At 44.7% G+C, this 20,267-nt stretch overlaps 1 protein-coding gene across 5 annotated transcripts in view; it reads left to right on the forward strand.

The window, feature by feature from the left end:
• fhit (fragile histidine triad diadenosine triphosphatase) overlaps positions 1-20,267 on the forward strand; it is a 214,057-nt gene that overhangs the window by 145,077 nt on the left and 48,713 nt on the right. For all 5 annotated transcript variants that reach the window (XM_086117877.1, XM_086117874.1, XM_086117875.1 and 2 more), the window contains exon 5: positions 14,557-14,702. In XM_086117877.1, the coding sequence (XP_085974003.1) occupies positions 14,557-14,702 (146 nt within the window). The remainder of the gene's footprint in view (positions 1-14,556; positions 14,703-20,267) is intronic.

Genomic DNA, 20,267 nt, shown 5'->3' on the forward strand with positions numbered 1-20,267 from the left:
GAAGCGATCAAATTAAAATGTTCCCATACAGGGGAGGATCGCCTTTTTCACGCAGGTTCCATCGCAAGCAACGGACAAGGCTCGAAAAAAGATTGCACGAGTTGCCCTGTTGCGCACAGGTGTAACAAGTACAGGAGCCCGAAATCCACAAAATGCGAGAAAATAGGCGATCACCATTGCGTTTTGCAGCTGATTTATACCGTAGTCTGGACTGTGTTTGCAATGCCGCTCACAAAGCGATTCAGCCGGCCGGCCGAGGCTTCACACATCATCATTTCCGGGTTTTGCCAAATGAAGCGTGTCTCGATACAAGCTTTGTGGAAACGCCCCTCCCATTACTCGACACAAGCTTCGGGGCCTCGACCCATCACTACTTAATGGCCAAGCACACAGCTGATGTGAGTACTCCGCCCCCTCGTCTCAGACAGACAGCTATAGATCATTTCAAACCGAAGAAAATGGATGACACGACGAAGAACAAATTTGCTGAAGCCATAGCTAAATGTATGGATACTGCATGCAAGCCTGTCAACATTGTCCACAGCTCGACTCAAGCTGAAATCATTCGCATTGCATCTAACGACTCCACTACATATTGCCAGCGAGAGCCTCCATTACAAGCTATGTACAGAAATTGTACGTAGCGGAGAAGGCTGAGGTCCACCAAGCGGGAGAAGACACTGTTTCGGGACAGAAATAAGAGACTAGGTTGATGAGCCTCTGTTGATTAAAAAGCAGGTAGCCTGTTGAGTACGATGTATGCCACTGACGCGATTGTTACTTGTTTGGAACTATTTTGTGTGGAAGGTTACTGTGTTCCATGTCCATATAAATAAAGGCAGTGGAACTTCTCTGTGTTCGTCTGACAGTGCGTTGAGGCACGTCGAGAGTTCAGCGGTGCAGTCATAGCAACCTAGCGACCACACTGAAAATAAAACGTCTCCAGTGTTGTGCGTGCCTCGAACCAAGTGTAGTCATCCGAAATGATGTCTCGACAAAACCATACAGAGACTTCCGCGCAAGAAGGACCAACAGAGTCAAGATAGTCTGACTGCTGTGTTCGAAGCAAATTTGAGAAAAACGAAGTATGCAACCATGGCTTGAATCCACTATGGGCTGAGTACTAGTTTACCTTAGATGTGCACTTGATACTTTTATATTGCTCTGTTTTGATTCCCTAAAAGGAGCTGTTAAAGGAGCTGTTGTGTGGCAAAATATTTTTTTCACTGTTGTTGATGGACAGTAATATTGTGTGAGAGATTATGTGTGAATAACTGCTCCAAGTGAAAAATGTTCATGTAAAATTGAAAATCGAAATTGTTGTTTCAGTAAATATTTGCATTTTGCACACAGAAAACTGATCCATAATTACATGTTGATGAGAGCATTAAAACGGGAAAAAATAGGACAAACGATAATAAAAGGAAATTCAGAAACAATAAAATATGTGTGAGTAATCACTTTTAAGACCACACAGATACACATCATATGTCGTTTTCATTTTCATGATTTTGTTTTTGTCTGTTTCAATGTAACTCAGCTGGGCGGGAGGGCTTCCCTCGAACACCTTCTATTGAGTGCAGATTACAGTTTTATATCTTGAACAACAAGTTGATAGCTCCTCTTTGAGGCCTGTAGCTTCACTTTTCCCATTTAGTGTATATTTATCAAAACTACAGGTGCTCATGTCAGTTTTATGGGGCAAATATAAAGTAGGCCATGCATAATTTCAAGCACCCCACCTGTTCCTAATATGATTATTTATCTTCACCTTTTGTACGATTTTCATGCTAGGCTATATTTCAATCAAATGATGTGTTGAGCTGAGTCGCTGAATAAATTGCGCTCCGATATATGTGGATTTATCATGGGAAGTGAAGCAAGTGCATTTTCATGCACTTCAGTTCAGGTGAAGGCCCTCACCAAATCATAGATCACAACTTGTATTACGGCTGCAGGCACTCTCTGTGATCGGCTGCTTTGCCTCCTCCCACACGACGTATACCGTGACTGTAAAAATGTCAGTTCACCCACATCGGTCATGTAGACACAATTTGAACATATGATTCTTTTGTGGGTATGGGCCAAGTACGTTTCTGGTTGTGGTGGTGAAAAGGGTGCATGCTGCAATTATCTCATTGCCAATGAGATGAGAATCTCAACTGTTCTTGAACTAAGCTGTCTTGACAGAGGGAGGATTGAAGTCAGTCACGTAGCTGCTGTCCTTTGTTGCTTTGCGGCCCTTGAAGTTCTCACAATGTGTCTGTTTTTGAATAACTGACAGACCATCCAATCTTCTCAAACAGTCGCTCTCTGATTTTGATGACTTGAGTCTTGCTCAGAGGCACACCATCTGTCAAATCTCAATAGAGTGCAATGAAATATAATTCTGATTAAACCTCTTTTTTTTTCTTCTTTGTGATGGCAGCAATGATGGGATTTTAAGCTTGCAAATGTTTGACTGAGATGACACGTTTGAGCTGGAGGCGCACTCCCAATGAGTGCGAGCCTTTGTTCTTCTGAAAGGAACATGGCAGGGAACAATTATTCTTCTGACATCATCCTGTCTGCCTAAAAGTTCTATTGTTGGCAAAGTCTGTTGAATGCGGGCTTGACTATATAAATTGTTTCATACATTAGCCTGCATTTCAAGTGCTCCATCAGTTCATTATTTTGAGGATGGAACCATGTTATTTCACCAAGTAAACACAAATTTGCATGTTCACCCTGTTGCAAACCGCCGATATTTACTGTAGGGTTTGACCAGCATTTGCTCACATTTTCTGAAGTATTCTCGACCTATGTGGTGCTGACATCACCCACTTTAATTCTGAGTTACTGCAAAAGTCAAGTCGACTTTTTTGGGGGGGGGGGGTGGTTGGGCAAATACATGGAATTAGAGTCCGTGGTCCAGCCAATACTCCGATTTCAATTCAACAGAGTCAGCATTTTTTTCTTTTTTTTAATTTCAGTACTGAAGAACGGGCAGCCCGGTAGTCCAGTGGTTAGCACGTCGACTTCACAGTGCAGAGGTACCGGGTTCAATTCCAGCTCCGGCCTCCCTGTGTGGAGTTTGCATGTTCTCCCCGGGCCTGCGTGGGTTTTCTCCGGGTACTCCGGTTTCCTCCCACATTCCAAAAACATGTGTGGCAGGCTGATTGAACGCTCTAAAATTGTCCCTAGGTGTGAATGTGAGCGTGGATGGTTGTTTGTCTCTGTGTGCCCTGCGATTCGCTGGCAACCGATTCAGGGTGTCCCCCGCCTACTGCCCGAAGACAGCTGGGATAGGCTCCAGCACCCCCCGCGACCCTAGTGAGGATCAAGTGGTTCGGAAAATGGATGGATGGACATTACTGAAGAAAATGAAGCCAGCAAGGATTACTAACAAGCAGCAACTGTAAGAGTGCTGCATTAAAATGCCTGGCAGGGGGAAAAAACAGGTGGGAAAACAAAATGGGCTTAATGAGGATAAGCAGTTCAGACACTAGATGAATGGAAGGAAGGCAGGGGTGTGGTCGCCATCAGGAATTTTAGGAAAATATGTTCATTTTCCCGAACGGCCGGTGTATTTTCGGAAGTGATGGTTGCCGGTGGCGACTATTCCGGGGACAAATCGTATTCCCAGCATGTCCCTGCTGGATGGTGATATCAAAGAGCTGCATGAGGTCTAGCAGAATGTTTTTTAAGGTACTTAAGATAATTTGGACATTTAAAAAAATTATGACGTACCGAAAAAGAGTTCTCCGGGTGCCCCCACCACTATCAAAAGAACAGTTAACATCAAATGACAAAATAATACAACACAACACATAAGACACAGACAGTCGTGCAATCTTAACCACTTTTCCTGCATACACTTTGTTGTTCGAAACAGTTCTAGATGAAAGAGGAGGGAATCAAAGTGCCCTTTTCACCAGTAGATCAAAGACGTCGTGCTGAAAATGCGCACACGTCGGCTACAACCTGCTTCTATGGTGCCTTGCAAAAATATTCACCCCTCTTGGCACGTTATCCATTTTGTTGCATTACAACCCCAAATTTCAACTATTTATTTGATAGGTCTGCACAAAATAGTCAAAGTAAAATGGTAAATATGAAAGAACGTAAATTTGGCACCTGCATAGCCATTCAACCCCCTAAGTCAGTACTTTTAGCGGCAATCATGGTTGCAAGTTGTTGTGGATCAGTCGCAATGGGCTTGCCACATGTTCCCACTGGGATTTTTGCTCATCCCTCATGGGACGACTGCGCCAACTCCTTCATGTCTAGTCACGTACATCCTGGTACGTGTTTTGCTCAAGAATATCACTGCATTTAGCACCGAACTTATTTCCCTCAATTCTGACCAGTCTCCCAGTTACTGCTGTTGAAAAACATCCCCACGGCATGATGCTGCCACTGCCATATCTCTTGTATTCCAGGGGTGATGAGATGTGTTGGGTGTGCACGAAATTTCCTAAATTTCTAAAAAAATCTAAAGTACATGCATGACAAATATTTCTCATTTCACTTTGACTTCACTATTTTGTGCGGCACCGCCAAATGAAATTCAGAAAATCTTTTCAAATCGTTTGTTAGGAAGCAAATTTCGTTTAAAAAATAAAAAGCCAAAGGGGTGAATGCTTTTTCAATGCATTCTAGCGAGCGTTTGTGAAACTTCAAATCTTCAAACAAGACTATTATATCTTTTTTTTTTTGTTTGTAGATGTTGGATTGCTGAAATGCTGTCTATTCCTCTTACATTGCTTTTTGTCTGTAGTTCAAAGTGAAGAGAAAAAAAACCATGACATTCTATTTCTGCACAAGAGACAAACAACGGTGAAACAGACGTGGAGACAGAGCCAAATGATGGCTTGGAGACACCTGATGAGAAGTAAGCTCACAGCGCCCCAGCGAGAGAGTCAGAGGAATTGAGAGACATTGCTTTTCAGAGAGAGGACAGAAAAGGAAAGTGGGACAGCTGAAGATCACGGCAATAGAGATCAAAGCAGAGTGTGAGACAAACTGAAAATACAGTCTTATGTGCATCCACAAGCAGTGGAACATGGAGTTTTTAATGTTGGAATAGAAAAAATTGTACATCTGCCTGCTAATATAGTGTGTGGCCATGTATGTATTCAAAAATCGGAATACATCACAAGATTTCCTGGGGTCGAAGCGGTTGTATTGATTTTTTTTTTTTTTCCTCCAAGAAACTGGCTCACAAGAGGGAGCTGCCCTTTGATCCACTCACAATTCACAGTGAACTAAACCATTCATTCATTATCCAAGCCGCTTTTTTCTCACGAGTGTACTGGAGCCTATCCCAGCTCTCTTTGGGCAGAAGGTGGTGCACACCCTGAATGGCCATTCGCCGAAAGATGGATGGCCAGTCGTCTGGGATCTATCTATTGTTGGGGGAAAGTTTGTTGAATTTCGGACGAGCAGGATGTTGGTTATCCAAATACAGGCTGGAGTCGATGAGCAGTTTCTTTGAAGCTTTTAATAACAGAATATTCCGGGCACCCGCGGTTTACAGACAATGGCTGCGGTGGTCACGAGTGCAAAGGAGGAAGGGATTCACAACATATTTATATCATCAGAAGGGCGGTACCAAAACTCATGGTGAGGCATCAGGACTTTCGTTTCTCCTAAACTGGTTCTTAGCTTGTATCAACTGGTGCATTCCTTTGTCTGTGCATATCTACAAGGAGTGTTCCAATTGTAAATGGTGATTGCTTCAAGGGCGCAGTCTCGCTGCGAGCATGTGAAAGTTATACGTCATGACTAAATATGAGCAGAATACACACTTCACACTCTATATTGGTCTGGTCGGTCATTATTTATTTATCTTATTTAATTAATGCATTTATGTATTATCACCATATTTGTGCGTCGAGAAAACGTTGGGCCAGAAGCACTAACGATGTAATGATTTCAGCTATTCTATGTCAAGCATTATGGTTGATCTCGCTTTGAACTATGTCGTTGATTATACAAACGCTATCTATCGTTCACCATCTGTCCGAGTCACGAACGCCTCGGTGTTGCACATGCCGGGGTGTAAAGGTATACCGCGGATCAGTCAGGGACACGATTTTCTCATGGGGTTCCGGCAGAAAGGGCACTTTTCTAAACCAGGGCACAAAAGCCCTTGTTGAAGCTCCACTTGGGGGGTATTTCTGGCCCTTTTGACTTTAGCTTAATTGAGTATTCTCAACTGTGCATATGAAAGTGTTTAATTATGGTGTACATTCAACCAAATAAAAAAAACAACAACATTGCTTTCGGACAATGTAGTCAGGGTGAAAGCATCCTCCTTTCCCCAAAATGTAAGTGATAGTCATTTCCCTTTATTCCTGAATTAATGTGAACATATTGATGGGCAAACCAAAAACAATTTGGCACTCATTTCCTCTTCCTCTCTTCATTTGTTAAATTTTTTTGGCACTCTGAATTTGTACAAGGGCAACCGCTAAACTCCCATGTCTCCTGATGACAACCTGGGACAAACACACATTGTGGTCCAAATTCTATTGTGCAAAGATTTAGAGAAGTCATAAACATCTCTTTTCACATTGTGCACTGTGTTTTACTTTTATTTAATAAAACTACATCTTCATTGTACAAAAGGCTTTCAGGAGGAATTGGTGCTTGTGCTATAAAATTGAGAAACAATTGAGATGTAATGGGGGGGAAATCCCCCAAATCTTAGTGTGTGTAAGGTTCAGGAGATCGGCCAGAAACATTTTGTCTCGGGTCTATCAGACCTTTGGGAGAGATGAGTGGGAGAGATTGCAGCCAATTGGCCTTGTTGGTGGGGGGAATGATAAATTGCAGACTTGTCCTTGGCAGTGACTGCAATGTACCAGATGGTGATGTACTGTAGAATGAAGAACTAACTAATTGATTTTACAGTAGAGGTCTGGCCTAAATAATACAGGACTACGACCTAAGACTACTATGACCTAATTAATTTCGAAACTTTGACAAGCTATGCTAAAAAAAAAAAAAAACTCCAATTCGCGACGGAGGTGTGTACAAGACGAAGCCGCTTGTAACTCTCAAGGAAGTGACATCAGGATTCACTGCTTGTCCAATCCAGAGGAAAGAAAGCCAAAACCACGTGCGGTATAGTGTTTATCCTGGAAATGGCACCATATTGATGGTTTTTGCCCTAAATTCAAGATATGTCAAAATAATGACCGAGGCATGTTGACAATATTAGCAGACCCCCGTTTATGTAGTTTCTCAGTAAACAAAAAGTTGCTTTGGGAGTGAGAACCCCTTTCATCATTCGCAGTTCATTTAAAGAGCAGGTCAGTGAATTTACAAACCCTGTACCTGAGTGTGTACATCTATATCGATTTTGATCGTACTTATTGCCAATACAACTCCAGTATCTGGAGTTGACGGTATTCTTGAAGCCCCATACAATCAGCACTTTAAAAGAATACACATAGAATGTTGTCTGTAGATGCTGTACATAAAACTGTGCGCTACGTTGCTTAATTAGATGAGCTCGCTTAGCTAACTGTAGGTTGATTAAATGACTTTCAATAAATGAAGCATGTTTTAATTTGATGCGCCCTGCGACTGACTGGCGACCACTTCAGGGTGTAGTCCGTCTTTCGGCCGGCTAATCTCCAGTGAATGTTTGCTTATTCATGGGAGAATCCGAAAAAAAACTATTCCAGTTGATGACATAAAAGTTGACCCTTTAATGTTCTTTGTTCACTGGAGCTGTAATAACCAGTATATCACAAGCAAATGACTCAGTTGAAGCCTTTTGCCGTTTTCTCCATGTGAGATACTGTATGTGTATGCCCAGGCTGTGATGGGGTGATGGAGGCCAATGTGGGCCAGGAGTAATCAGGCAGAAAGAGACCATTGTTGCAACGGCAGTGATGGATCTTTTTGTTTTGGCCATCCACAATTTTAAACTGCCAAGTAAAAGGGCATTTTGATTGATTTGAGGGTATGCTGCCTTCATCATGGCCTGTAATATTGTGGGGGTTTTTTTTCCCAGAGTCTCCTACTTACTGGCAAAGTGAGCTTCCTTTCCAAGTGAAGACATGCTTTAACACAAATGTTAGTTCCATTTCATGGAACTGACGAAAGCAAGTTGTCGCCACAGATGCTTGATGTCAATGGTAAACACATTGTGTTAAATAAGAAAACTTGTTTTTGTAAAATGCAGTAAATTCTGGACAAAATGTCCACATTTATTATACTGTAAATCCAGACTTCTCAAGAACAACAATAACTGTACAATTTCTACATAAGCAGTCGCTGTCAAGTATCTTTGTATCATGTTTTAATTTATTGTGCAATGTAGTTAATATAATTTTGTTTCCTTGGATTCACAAAAAAAAATAGTGGGCTTGTAATTCAAGCTCACCTACGAGCGTATTATTTTCACATGACATTTTCCTCTTTTGTTTACATAAAAGGAACTAACGATGGGCCAATACAATGCAGTTTTTCTGTACCTTGCATGCATGAGATGTAGAAATAGTGTAGACAATTAAGAGAACATTTTGCCCTGTTCCGACTCTTCTGCAGTGGATGTTTTGCTGGTTGCCACTCTCAAAAGATTTTTGTGAAAATGTTTATATACTATGGGTCACTCTTTATTTAGATGCTATACAATTTCAGAGTGAGGACTGACAATTAGACCTTGGACAGATTTATGTTGTTTTGTGTTGACGCGATTAACTTATAAAAAATGTCCACATGAAATGAGGGATTTTTTTTCAAATGCCCTTGCATATTTAATGTCATCCCTGACCCAGTAAAGGTAATGTTTGATATCAACAGCCAGTTTGCATAACAAGCTCCTGTCCTCATGACTGGATGAAGCAAAATGAAACACTGTCCCTTACCAAATAAAGACTAATCAAAATGAGACATACAGTATATCCATTCATTCATTGCTCCATTTTCTAGACCTTATACTCTCATTCACATCCATGGGCAAATTAGTTTTCAATTCAAATAACAAAGAAAAGAAAAAGCTACATGGTGAACATTTCACGGATGCACTGGAAACCTGGCCAGCTATCCATTTTTAGCACCACTTGTCCTCATTAGGGTCATGTGTGAGTTGAAACAAATCCCCACTGACTTTGGGTGAGAGGCGGGGTGTACCCTGGACTGGTCTCTAGCCAATGGCAGACCGTCTGGCTAATATGTGCAAATTTTTGTCTCCACACTTCCCTCCATTTTGCATGTTTGCATGGGCATGAATTGTACTTCATCAAGTCATTTTCTTGTGTGAACAGTTACAGCCCACTGCTTCAAACACCATCAGAATTAGTGTGAAAATGGTCTGCGAGATGAGCTTGACAGGGGCCAGGGAAAGATGTTTATTTCAGGCTAATGTGAATTCATTGTTGTAGTTTTAGTACGGAACAATGGCATTGGAAATTTTAATGGGTTTCAGGGGCGTGGGGAGTGGCGGGGTGGGGGTGTTTGGGGAGGTGGTGTAGGAGGGCGGATGTCTTGCCTCAAAGGAATGATTGCATTTGCAATGTAAAACGAATCTGCAATACCTTTTTTTTTTTACATGAACGGTACCTCTAGGACTGAATTATTAAAAAAAAAACAACAACAACAACAGCTGTGGCAGAAAATAATAATAGGATATCAAATGTTGTTGGTCTTCATTTTCAACATAAAATCCCAAAATGAAGTCACTGTCTGTAGACTCAAGCAAGAGATTGTCCCAGACAAAGACCTATGGAAAGCTCCACATGTACGGACAGATCTCTTGCTGTTAGCCTCTGACAGGGTGAGGTTAATTGGAATCAAATGAATCTAGGTCCTGTTGGTGTGTACACAGAAAGTAATTGATGGTCCCTCTTCCAGCACCCCATCCTCTGTTCCCCATTGTCTGAGACATTTTCTCAGTACGTCATCCATTGGAGCCTTCTCCTTGATGTATTCACGGAGCTTGGATGTTTCATCCTGGACAGTGGCTAAGACACTCACTCGTCCCCGGCCTCCTTCCTTACGGCTTACGTACAGTCTCAGGGTGCTGGATTTGGTATGGAACCCTCGGTGCATGGTTAGGAGCTTTCGGGTGTGAACATTCGTGGTCTGAATCTCTTCCTTTGGCCACCTTATTATTCCTGCAGGGTATCTGATCACTGGCAGGGCGTAGCTGTTTATTGCCTTGGTCTTGTTCTCGCCATTGAGCTGGCTTCTTAGGAGTTGGCTCACGCGCTGGCGGTATTTGGCCGTAGCTGCTTTCCTTGTTGCCAAAATCGAGGTTGCCGTTGGATTGTGGTATACCGAAGTACTTGTAGCTGTCCTCAATGTCTGCTATTGTTCCTTCAGGGAGTGACCCCTTCAGTGTGGACTACCTTGCCTTTCTTAGTCACCATCCGACTGCATTTCTCGAGCCCGAATGACATCCCGATGTCACTGCTGTAGATCCTGGTTGTGTGGATCAGGGAGTCTATGTCCCTTTTGCTCTTAGTATACAGCTTTATGGCATCCATGTAGGGGGGTGACTGATCGTAGCTCCATTTTTGAAGCGGTATCCATAGCCTGCCTTGGTGATTACTTGGCTTAGGGGGTTCAGTCCTATGCAGAACAGCAGTGGGGAGAGTGCATCACCTTGGTAGATGCCACATTTGATGGACACTTGGGTAAGAGGCTTGCCATTGGCTTAAAGTGTGGTTTTCCACATCCTCATCGAGTTCGCAATGAAGGCTCTTAGGGTCCTGTTCACCTTATACAACTCCAAACATTCAGTGATCCATGTATGTGGCATCGAGTCATAGGCTTTCTTGTAATCAACCAGGCTGTGTACAGGTTGGTATGTTGGGACCTGCAGTCTTGTGCAACTGTTCTGTCAACCAGGAGCTGATGTTTGACTTCTCTGGTATCTCTACCAATGCCCTTCTGAGCTTCGCTCATGTCTTAATCCATGTGTCCACTTATCTTAGCCGCAATGATGCCTGACATGAATAGAGATACACACATACACACACGCGCACACACACACTCTTTTTGTCATAAATGTTAAAACAGTGCGACCTGACAGTCGAACATCATTAAAATGATCCTTTGAAAAATTATCCATCTCTGGCTTTATCTAAATCCTCTGTCTTAATTGTTGATTGTTATTCTTGAGCTTGTTATGGTGCTACAAACATGTTCCATCAGAGACTGTAGAGGCAGAAGGCGTGGCCCAATAATCAGTCATTTTCCCGTGGGCACACATGCAGTCACTCATGCGCAAGCAGTCTGACGGCCATGGCCGCACAGCCCTGTCGCACTGAGAGTTTTCTTGGCTGGATTTTTGGACTCTGGTGAACAACAAAAGTTAAAAAGAAGAAATTGGACAGCCCTCGATTTAAATCAAAGATGGGGGGGGGGGGGTCGTCAAGGGGTCAAAATGCGGTAATGTTTTTTTGTTTTTGTTGTTTTGTTTTGAATAATGTCGCAGTGTCCATCCAACTCAGGGATCGCAAATCAGGTTTGGGAGCACAATGCGCTGAGGTAAGAGTCAGCTCAAAACCCGACTGAATAGAAAGCACAAGAACTGAAGTTACGCACAAGAACATACGCAGCTCAAGCTGGCATCCATTCCACGTGACCTGAAGTATTTCATGGACAGAAAATGAGAGGCTGGGGTGACAAAAGACCTCTCTCAAAGTATATGACCCCTTTTTCCCTGCAGGATGGCCTTTCAACATGCATGTTAATCTTTTCACGGACAGCGCTTACTCCAGTGGACAGCTTATCATGTTACCAGGTTACAGGGTGCATGAAAGGGTTCTTCTATGACTGATCTTCAATATATGTGCACCTAATTAGATTTATGTTGATTGGACTCTTGTATCGCCCTTCCAGGTAGATGACTGGGCCATCGTCATGTTAGCCAGACCTGCGCACACCCCTGCCCATATTATGAGCAAAGCCTGAACCTCTTGTTGTAATTACGATGAAAGCAGCAGAAAAAGAGCACCAGGCTACTATCTCTTCTGTATCTTAGCAATAAATATTGACAGGCTTGCACGAGAGGCCTTTGTCCTTGCACCATACTGCGTCGTATCCTGCTATGAGCACCATAAAAACCAAGTGCTTTGTGAAAAGGGCTTTATTGTGCAGACAGAAATAACAAGTTGACACATATACCACTTATACTACAAGATCAATGTTTCAGATCCAACATGGTATTCAAGAGATCATGTTATGTTTATCGAAAAATATTATGGATCCCATAAGACAAAGAAAACAATAGCTTGCCTCCTTCTTGCCTCTGCGCTTCGCAATCCTCGCCACATCTCACCTTTCAAGTCACCAACCTCCGTCACCAGAGGGAGGCAGAAAAAATTAAGATATCAACCCATATGACATGATTTTCTCCCCATTGGAGAAGTCGTACATCTACTCACACGCACAGACAAGTGCACAAAGACACCATTTGATCATTTGTGTAAGGAGCTCTTGGGTTGAAGTGCTCACAGACGAAGGCCACTGTGGCATGAAATGCTAAGATTTGATCATCTCAAAACAGGATGCTTTTTCTTAGGTGGAGTGAACTTCAGTTTTCCTTTGTTTTTCTCACCCGTAACATGATTTTGTCTTTGTCTCTTTTTAGTATCTGTATTCTGACCCCACTGGGGCGTCAGTAAATCATTTGCAAGACTCGAGTCCCGCTCTGGACAAAAATGTAAATCAGAGCAACTCGTTGGTGGAGAGAGAACTAATCTGCTTACTGGCTCTTGTTGATGTGCCTTTGAGCAAGGCATTGTCCAAACGCCCCCAGCTCAAATGATGCAGCACTGTTTGCGTGTCTCTTTCAGTCTTTCGTGTTTCTCCTTGCACGGCTGCATGTGTGTGTAAACTGGTTGCATGTTTGGTGTAAGACACAATATATACTGTACTCTGCATTGGACTGTGAGTGTGGGTTGAATTTCCACTTGAGGGATTACACAAATCGTCTGGTTAGCGCGTTGACCACCTGCGAATTCTTGCAAATGCAGCACTTCTGCTGAAAATATCTAGACCTAATTTCAAGGTTACATGCAGGAATACAAAGTTAAATACAGCATGTGTGTGCATGTTTGCCATGCTTTTACACAAACGAATTATGTTACACTCATTTTTAATGACGATCTTCAACTCACAGAGCTGAAAAAGATCTGCTTCAGAATTAACCCAATGGAGGAACCCATTTGCAATTAATAGGGGTGTTCACAGGGCAACATTTGCTCCGGTGCTGCGTCGGAGCTGCCCCAGTAGAGCGTTCACACGTGCAAAGTTACACCGGTGTAGCCCCTGAAAACAGCTTAAACCGGAGCAAATTTAACCCTGCTCAGGGAGGTGGTTTAAAATTTTGCTCAGGAGCAAATGCTCGTTTGCGGGGGGAGTAGCCTCGCTACACATGAGAAGAGTTGATTTCATACGGCGAGAATGCGTTACTTTCGTACTCTGTTGTACTTCCGTCAACTGTTTGTCGAATAACGACACAAGACATGATAGCGTTTGACTGGTGCTTTAGTTGATTATAGAATGGCAACTGGCAATAACAGTAGCAAGCGGCACCTTGCCTCTTGGGTTAGACCATCTCAACTAGAACGGGGTGGGATAGTCGCCAAACATCATCTTTCCTTTTGTATGAGAATGGACTGTCTCTGAGTTGTTTGTGTAGTTTGTTCTTTTGTTGTGTGTTCACCCCCGCCCTAGAATTTATTTTGTGATTTCCTCTCTTGATTTTCTGTTTGGCGCATTATATGTTTGCTTTTCTGAGTGTCATTGAGTCATCGTTGATTTACTTTCGGGGGCGGTCACGCACGGAGACCACGAAGGAGAAGGACGTGCCTGAACAGTAGTTGCTTAAAGAACCAACATGACAGCTCTTTGTTTTCGCTTTGCACCGCTGCAGAAACTGCCGTGTGAACGCAAGTGGCGCTGCACCGGGGTTAACACTCTCAGCGGCTTTGTATGTGTGAACGCTCCACAAAATTTGCTCCGGTGTCAGATATATCACAACAAAATATATCGGTGCAGCACCGGAGCAAATGTGTGCCGTGTGAACACCCCTAATTTCTGTCCTGTTTGGTGTTTTGTGCCAGCCCTCCAGATCTAGTTCCTATGACTCCACCTATTTTAAGTATTAAACATTCTTGTATTTTTGTGTCCTCTATTTGCAGAAACTTGAATGTCATGAGATTGTGAGGTTACATTTCGGTGACCCGCCAATAGCCCCACCGCCCGATAATAACTTTATTGACATTAGCCATTGAGTCAAGGCATTCCCTGCCACCAGGAAAGTGTTGCATTTTCTCCTGAGTGAATCATTTCACCATCATGAGTGTTGTGCCATGCGATTGGCTGGCGACCAGCTCAGGGTGTACCCCGCCTACTGCCCAAAGACAGCTGGGAGAGCCTCAAGAATGCCCGCGACCCTCATGAGGCTAAATGGATGAGAAAATAAATGGACGAATGGAGTATTTTGTGTTCAAAACTTGCCAAGGGCTGGCAAATGAATAAATACAAAATATTAAGAGTCTGTGCCTTTTTCTGCAATTCCAAACTTCCTTAACAGAACCTTTTCAGATATATTGGTTTGCCCACTCAGACAAGTGGAGCGTTTTCGAGATCTTCGACCAGATGAAGTGACAGATTTATTCAGCGCTACCCAGAGGGTTGCCAACCTGGTGGAAAAGCATTTCAACGCCACATCTCTCACCATTGCCATTCAGGTAAAAACACCAACAACATTATTTTGGCTTTTGTGACACACAGGATTAAACATGACATGATTTTCTGTATTCAAATGTTCAACTCTGATTTTCTAATTAAATAGAAATTACTACAGCCAATGTTGACATATTTGTTTAGAAATGGCTGCATTCAGCAATCTGCTATTTCCGAAGCCTGTTACCACTAACTCCATAAGCATTGTGTAAAACAAGTGGAAGTGTCCTTGAATGATCGGCTGAATCCCTACTACGTTCTGAACATGCCTATAGATTTTTTTTTTGCGATGTGCACACTTTGACACCTTTTTTAAATGATGATGTCTAATTTGTGAATGTTCCAATGACAACCAACCTTTTTTTCCATTATAGTATAGTATGTCTATAATAATATGGACTTTTGTTTTAAAAATCCAAAACAATAGATTTTCAAAACATTTCATAGTCATCATGTAAAGTCAAAAACAAATTGTATCAAACTCTACTTTCATTACATCAACATTTTACACCTTGATCCACTCTTGTGTCAACCATTGAACACGATAGGAGAGGCATGGAATTCAGAGCCATCTCTGACACCTACGAACGTTTTACAGACAGGCTCTCACCTCAGATTGAAAAGCCCTTTTTGCATAACGGGTGATATATATGCTAATATGAAAATAGCACCTTACCTGCACTGTGGGCCCCTCGGACAAAATTGTTTCACAGGTTGGCAAGAAAACCAGAGGGGAAGAAAAAAACAGCAAAGAGCACCTTGATGTCACTTTCTTTGACTGTGAAATTGATCACTAAGATTAAAATTGTAAGATTAACTCATGACAGCTCCCTTTTTTTCAGACACCGCATTAAAGTACTACTCTCTGCAGGAGTTATCCATTTTTCTCATCAGTGTGCCATTCCTGTGAAAAATAGTGTGATACAACTCATCTAGGGTTGATGATAAGAAGAAAACGTTTTGGGCAACACGAGAGATTTTCTTTTTTTTTTTTTTGTTCTCCAATCAGTGCAGGGACAAGATTATTAAACCTCACCTGATGTATTTATTCATTCACTAACATTGGCATTTAATGATTAAACAAATTTGAGTCCTTGATTTTTGTAGCAAATAAAACAGTTTAGTCATGTTTAATTATTTCAAAGGGTTACAATGTTGTACTGTATTAGAACAGCATGTTCATGAATTATTAACAGCAACATATGCTCCAAAAAATGAATATTAGTGTTTGTACACAAATAATTGGTCTCTGAGATACCTGCCCATCTACTGAATGTGAAAGTTGAACAAGAAAGTCAAGCTTCCATGTTCCTGTTTCTGAAAATGTGACAGTCATTGAGTTGTTCTTTACTGTTAGAAAATAGCGGGGCTAACCAACATAACAACCATCCCCACACCAAGTTTTGAAACCAAGGACCTTATCAGTATAGGTTTCAAATTCGAAAGCTTTAATTAATGTACCCACTGCTGAGCATCACCCTTGAATGCAATACAAATGATTGAAATTAGAAGTATCGCAGCATTTGTCAACAAGGACATGAGAACGTGAACACGCAATGCAGGGACTAGTTTAACTGGTTAGAAAGTTGATACAGTGTTCCCTCACTTATCACGGTTAATGGGGACCGGGCCCGGTAGTCGAGTGGTTAGCGTGTCGACTTCACAATTGCAGCTCCGGCCTTTCTGTGTGGACTTTGCATGTTTTCCCCGTGCTTGCGTGGGTTTTCTCCAGGTCCTCCGGTTTCCTCCCACATTCCAAAAACATGCATGGCAGGCTGATTGAACACTCCAAATTGTCCCAGGGTGTGAGTGCGAATGGTTGTTTGTGTCTGTGTGCCGTGCAATTATCTGGCAACCGGTTCAAGGTCTCCCCTGCCTACTGCCCGAAGACAGCTGGGATAGGCAGCTCCAGCACCCACCGCGACCCTATGAGGATAAAGCGGTTTGGAAAAATAATGAATGATTAGACTTTTCATATTTAAGACAAAGACTACAGCAGTACACATATTAACTTAAATCTTTAATTATGAAACCTTATACAGTAATTAACATTCATCAGCATTGCCTTCTGAGAGAGGCTAAGAGACTTGTGTTGGTGTGCGTACAAAGTGGCTCTCACTTTACGCTCTGACGGTGTAGTTAATGTTAACCTCCAGCTCGCTCCTGGCCAGCTATCCCCATTTGCAGCCAATGTGTTTATGATAAGACAATTAATCTGTATTGATGAGGAGGAGGCAAAGAGAGACATGCTGTTCCTTTTGGACAAGCCCAATCTTTCCCAGATCTGCCGGCTGCATCACATTTTTGCAGGCCTGGCGACCAGGCGCACACTATCAGGCACATTTCATCTAGGTCTGGCTCTACTGGGGGCCCATGTGGCCCTTGACCAAGCAAGGAAAAACGCAGTTCAAAGACCGACTTTGTGGTTCTTTCATGTGACTTGCGGCTGCGTATCTTGCGACGCTCGTGTGAAAATGGAGAGAAGCTGTCAACCGATCACCACCTAATGGTGTGTTTTCTCCAATAATGGGGGAAGATGCCGCTCCAACCTGGCAGACTCAAACATATTGTAAGGGTCTGTTGGGAATGTCTTACGGATTCCCCTGTCAGGAGCTTCACGTGCCACCTCTGGCAGAACTTTGCCCACGTATTGGGGAAGAGTGGACCAAATTCTTCACTTGAATTATTGAGGTGGCCGAGTGGAGCAGCATGGGACGCTGACAAGCTGAAAACAGAGTCATGCCAGGAGCCGCAAGGAACTACAACGCTTCTTGGGGTTTGCCAACTTCTACAGACGATTCATTCGTAACTATAGCCAACAGGCTCTTCCGTTAACCCTGTTGACTTCCGTTAAGCTTCCGTTTAAATGGGACCCGGACGCAGACACAGCGTTCGCGAACTTGAAAAGAGCCTTCACTAACCCACCGGTACTGCAACATCCTGATCCTGACCACCCTTTTGTAGTACAGGTGGACGCCTCGGATTCAGGAGTGGGGGCAGTTTTGTCTCAACGTTCTCCGGTTGACCAGAAGCTGCACGCCTGCGCCTTTTTCTCTCGTCGTCTCAGTGCCGCCGAGGCGAATTACGACGTGGGAAACCGTGAACTACTAGCTGTGGTTGCGGCACTACAGGAATGGAGACACTGGCTCAAGGGGACTAAAGAGCCCTTCACTGTTTTCACGGACCATAAGAACCTGGAGTACATTCGGTCCGTGAAAAGACTGAATTCGCGACAGGCCCGGTGGCGCTTCTGTTGACGCGATTTAATTTCACCCTCACATATTGTCCCGGATCCAAGAACACCAAGCCTGACGCCCTCTCCCGCCTCCACGATCCCGCGGAAAGGGACCCCACACCAGGAACCATCCTTCCGGACCATTGCATCCTGGGGGCGTTGAGGTGGGAGATCGAGCGGAGGATTCAGGAGGCTCAAGATGGGGCCCAAGTCCCGGCTGAATGTCCCGCAGGGAAGCTGTTTGTGCCTCCATCACTGCGGTCGGAGGTGTTGCAGTGGGGGCACGTGTCAAAGGTGGCTTGCCACCCTGGGGTGAACCGGACACTACATCTCATCTCCCAGCGGTTCTGGTGGCCTGAGCAATGGAAAGACGTCTTGGAATACATCAACGCCTGTTCCGCCTGCGGCAAGGCCTCGCATCGGCCTCCGGCTGGATTGCTCCAACCTCTACCCATTCCTCCTCGACCTTGGTCCCACATCGCCCTGGACTTCGTCACGGGTCTTCCTCCGTCCCGTGGGCGGTCCGTCATTCTCACCATTGTGGACCGCTTCTCTAAATCCGCCCACTTCATTCCGCTGTCCAAGTTGCCGTCGGCATTGGAGACCGCCAACCTCCTCGTCAAGCACGTTTTCCGTCTCCATGGCATTTCTCTGGACATCGTATCTGACCGGGGACCCCAGTTCGTGTCCAGAGTATGGAAGCGATTCTGCCGGTCCCTGGGGGCCACGGCGAGTTTGACGACGGGATACCACCCGCAGTCCAATGGGCAGGCGGAGCGCGCTAACCAGGATCTGGGGGCGGCCCTCCATTGTGTGTGTCTCCACTGTCCCTCGTCCTGGGCTGACCACTTACCTTGGGTAGAATATGCTCACAACACCCTCGTCTCTTCAGCCACTGGGCAGTCCCCTTTCATGACGGCCTACGGGTATCAGCTGCCGCTGTTCCCGTCCCAGGAGGGTCAGGTGGAGGTTCCGTCGGTGCAGCTCCACCTCAAACGGGCCCATCGCGTGTGGAGGGAGGCCAGGGCCGCATTGTCCCGCACCGCATCCAGAAACCAGCAGATCGCAGACCGTCGGCGACACCCTGCACCGACCTATGTGGTGAGGCAGAAGGTGTGGCTGGCCACGAGAGACCTGCGCTTGGCCGGCACGTCTGCCAAGTTGGGGCCACGTTTCACCGGACCGTTCGTGGTGGACTCCGTCATCAGCCCCGTCACAGTCAAGCTCCGGTTGCCAGCCTCCATGAAGGTTCACCCCGTGTTCCACGTCTCGCTGATCAAGCCGGTAGCGACCAGTCCCATGGCTCCTTCACCCACCCCGCCTCCTCCTCCGCGGGTCGTCGACGGTGACCCCGTGTACACTGTGCCGGCCATCCTGGACTCTCAGCGCAGGGGTAAGGGGTTCCAGTATCTGGTCGACTGGGAGGGCTACGGGCCAGAGGATCAGCAATGGGTCCCCCGCTCCTGGATCTTAGATCCGTCCCTACTTCGCGACTTCCACGCTTCTCACCTGTCCAAACCGGGTAGGCCGCCGGGAGGCGTCCGTTGAGGGGGGGGTACTGTCATGTTCCGTATTCGGCAGCAGGTGGCACGCGTTCATTTCTGCCGGCTGCACACCTGCTGCCTATTTGTCAGTGATTGCACCTGCTATATCTAGGCGCTCCGGCGGTCGACTCATTACCGGAGTATTGCATGCCGTGCCACTGCTGTTACCCATCCATCCATCCATCCATTTTCCGAACCGCTTGATCCTCACTAGGGTCGCGGGGGGTGCTGGAGCCTATCCCAGCCATCTTCGGGCAGTAGGCGGGGGACACCCCGAATCAGTTGCCAGCCAATCGCAGGGCACACAGAGACGAACAACCATCCACGCCCACACTCACACCTAGGGACAATTTAGAGCGACCAATCAGCCTGCCATGCATGTTTTTAGAATGTGGGAGGAAACCGGAGCACCCGGAGAAAACCCACGCAGGCCCGGGGAGAACATGCAAACTCCACACAGGGAGGGCGGAGCTGGAATCGAACCCGGTACCTCTGCACTGTGAAGCCGACGTGCTAACCACTGGACTACCGCTGCTGTTACCCATGTACGCAAATATTGTTCGATTACCATTTACTGTTAGTTACATTTCCTTCGTCCCATGGCGATTATACTAAGCGCCTACATGTACTAATAATTGTTTATTCATATTTCCTTGCCGTTTTTTGCAAGCGTTTTCTGTTGTTGCGATTCCTCATTTCCTGGTTCTCGTTTTTACCAGCGCTTTCTGTTATTTATTAGACGGTGTTTTTTGTTTACAATAAATATTATTGTTTAGACTAAGTCCTTGTCG

Source organism: Hippocampus guttulatus, chromosome 8 (assembly GCF_054856545.1).
Source record: "Hippocampus guttulatus isolate MCC_2025c chromosome 8, RoL_Hgut_1.0, whole genome shotgun sequence".
Lineage (NCBI taxonomy): Eukaryota > Metazoa > Chordata > Actinopteri > Syngnathiformes > Syngnathidae > Hippocampus > Hippocampus guttulatus.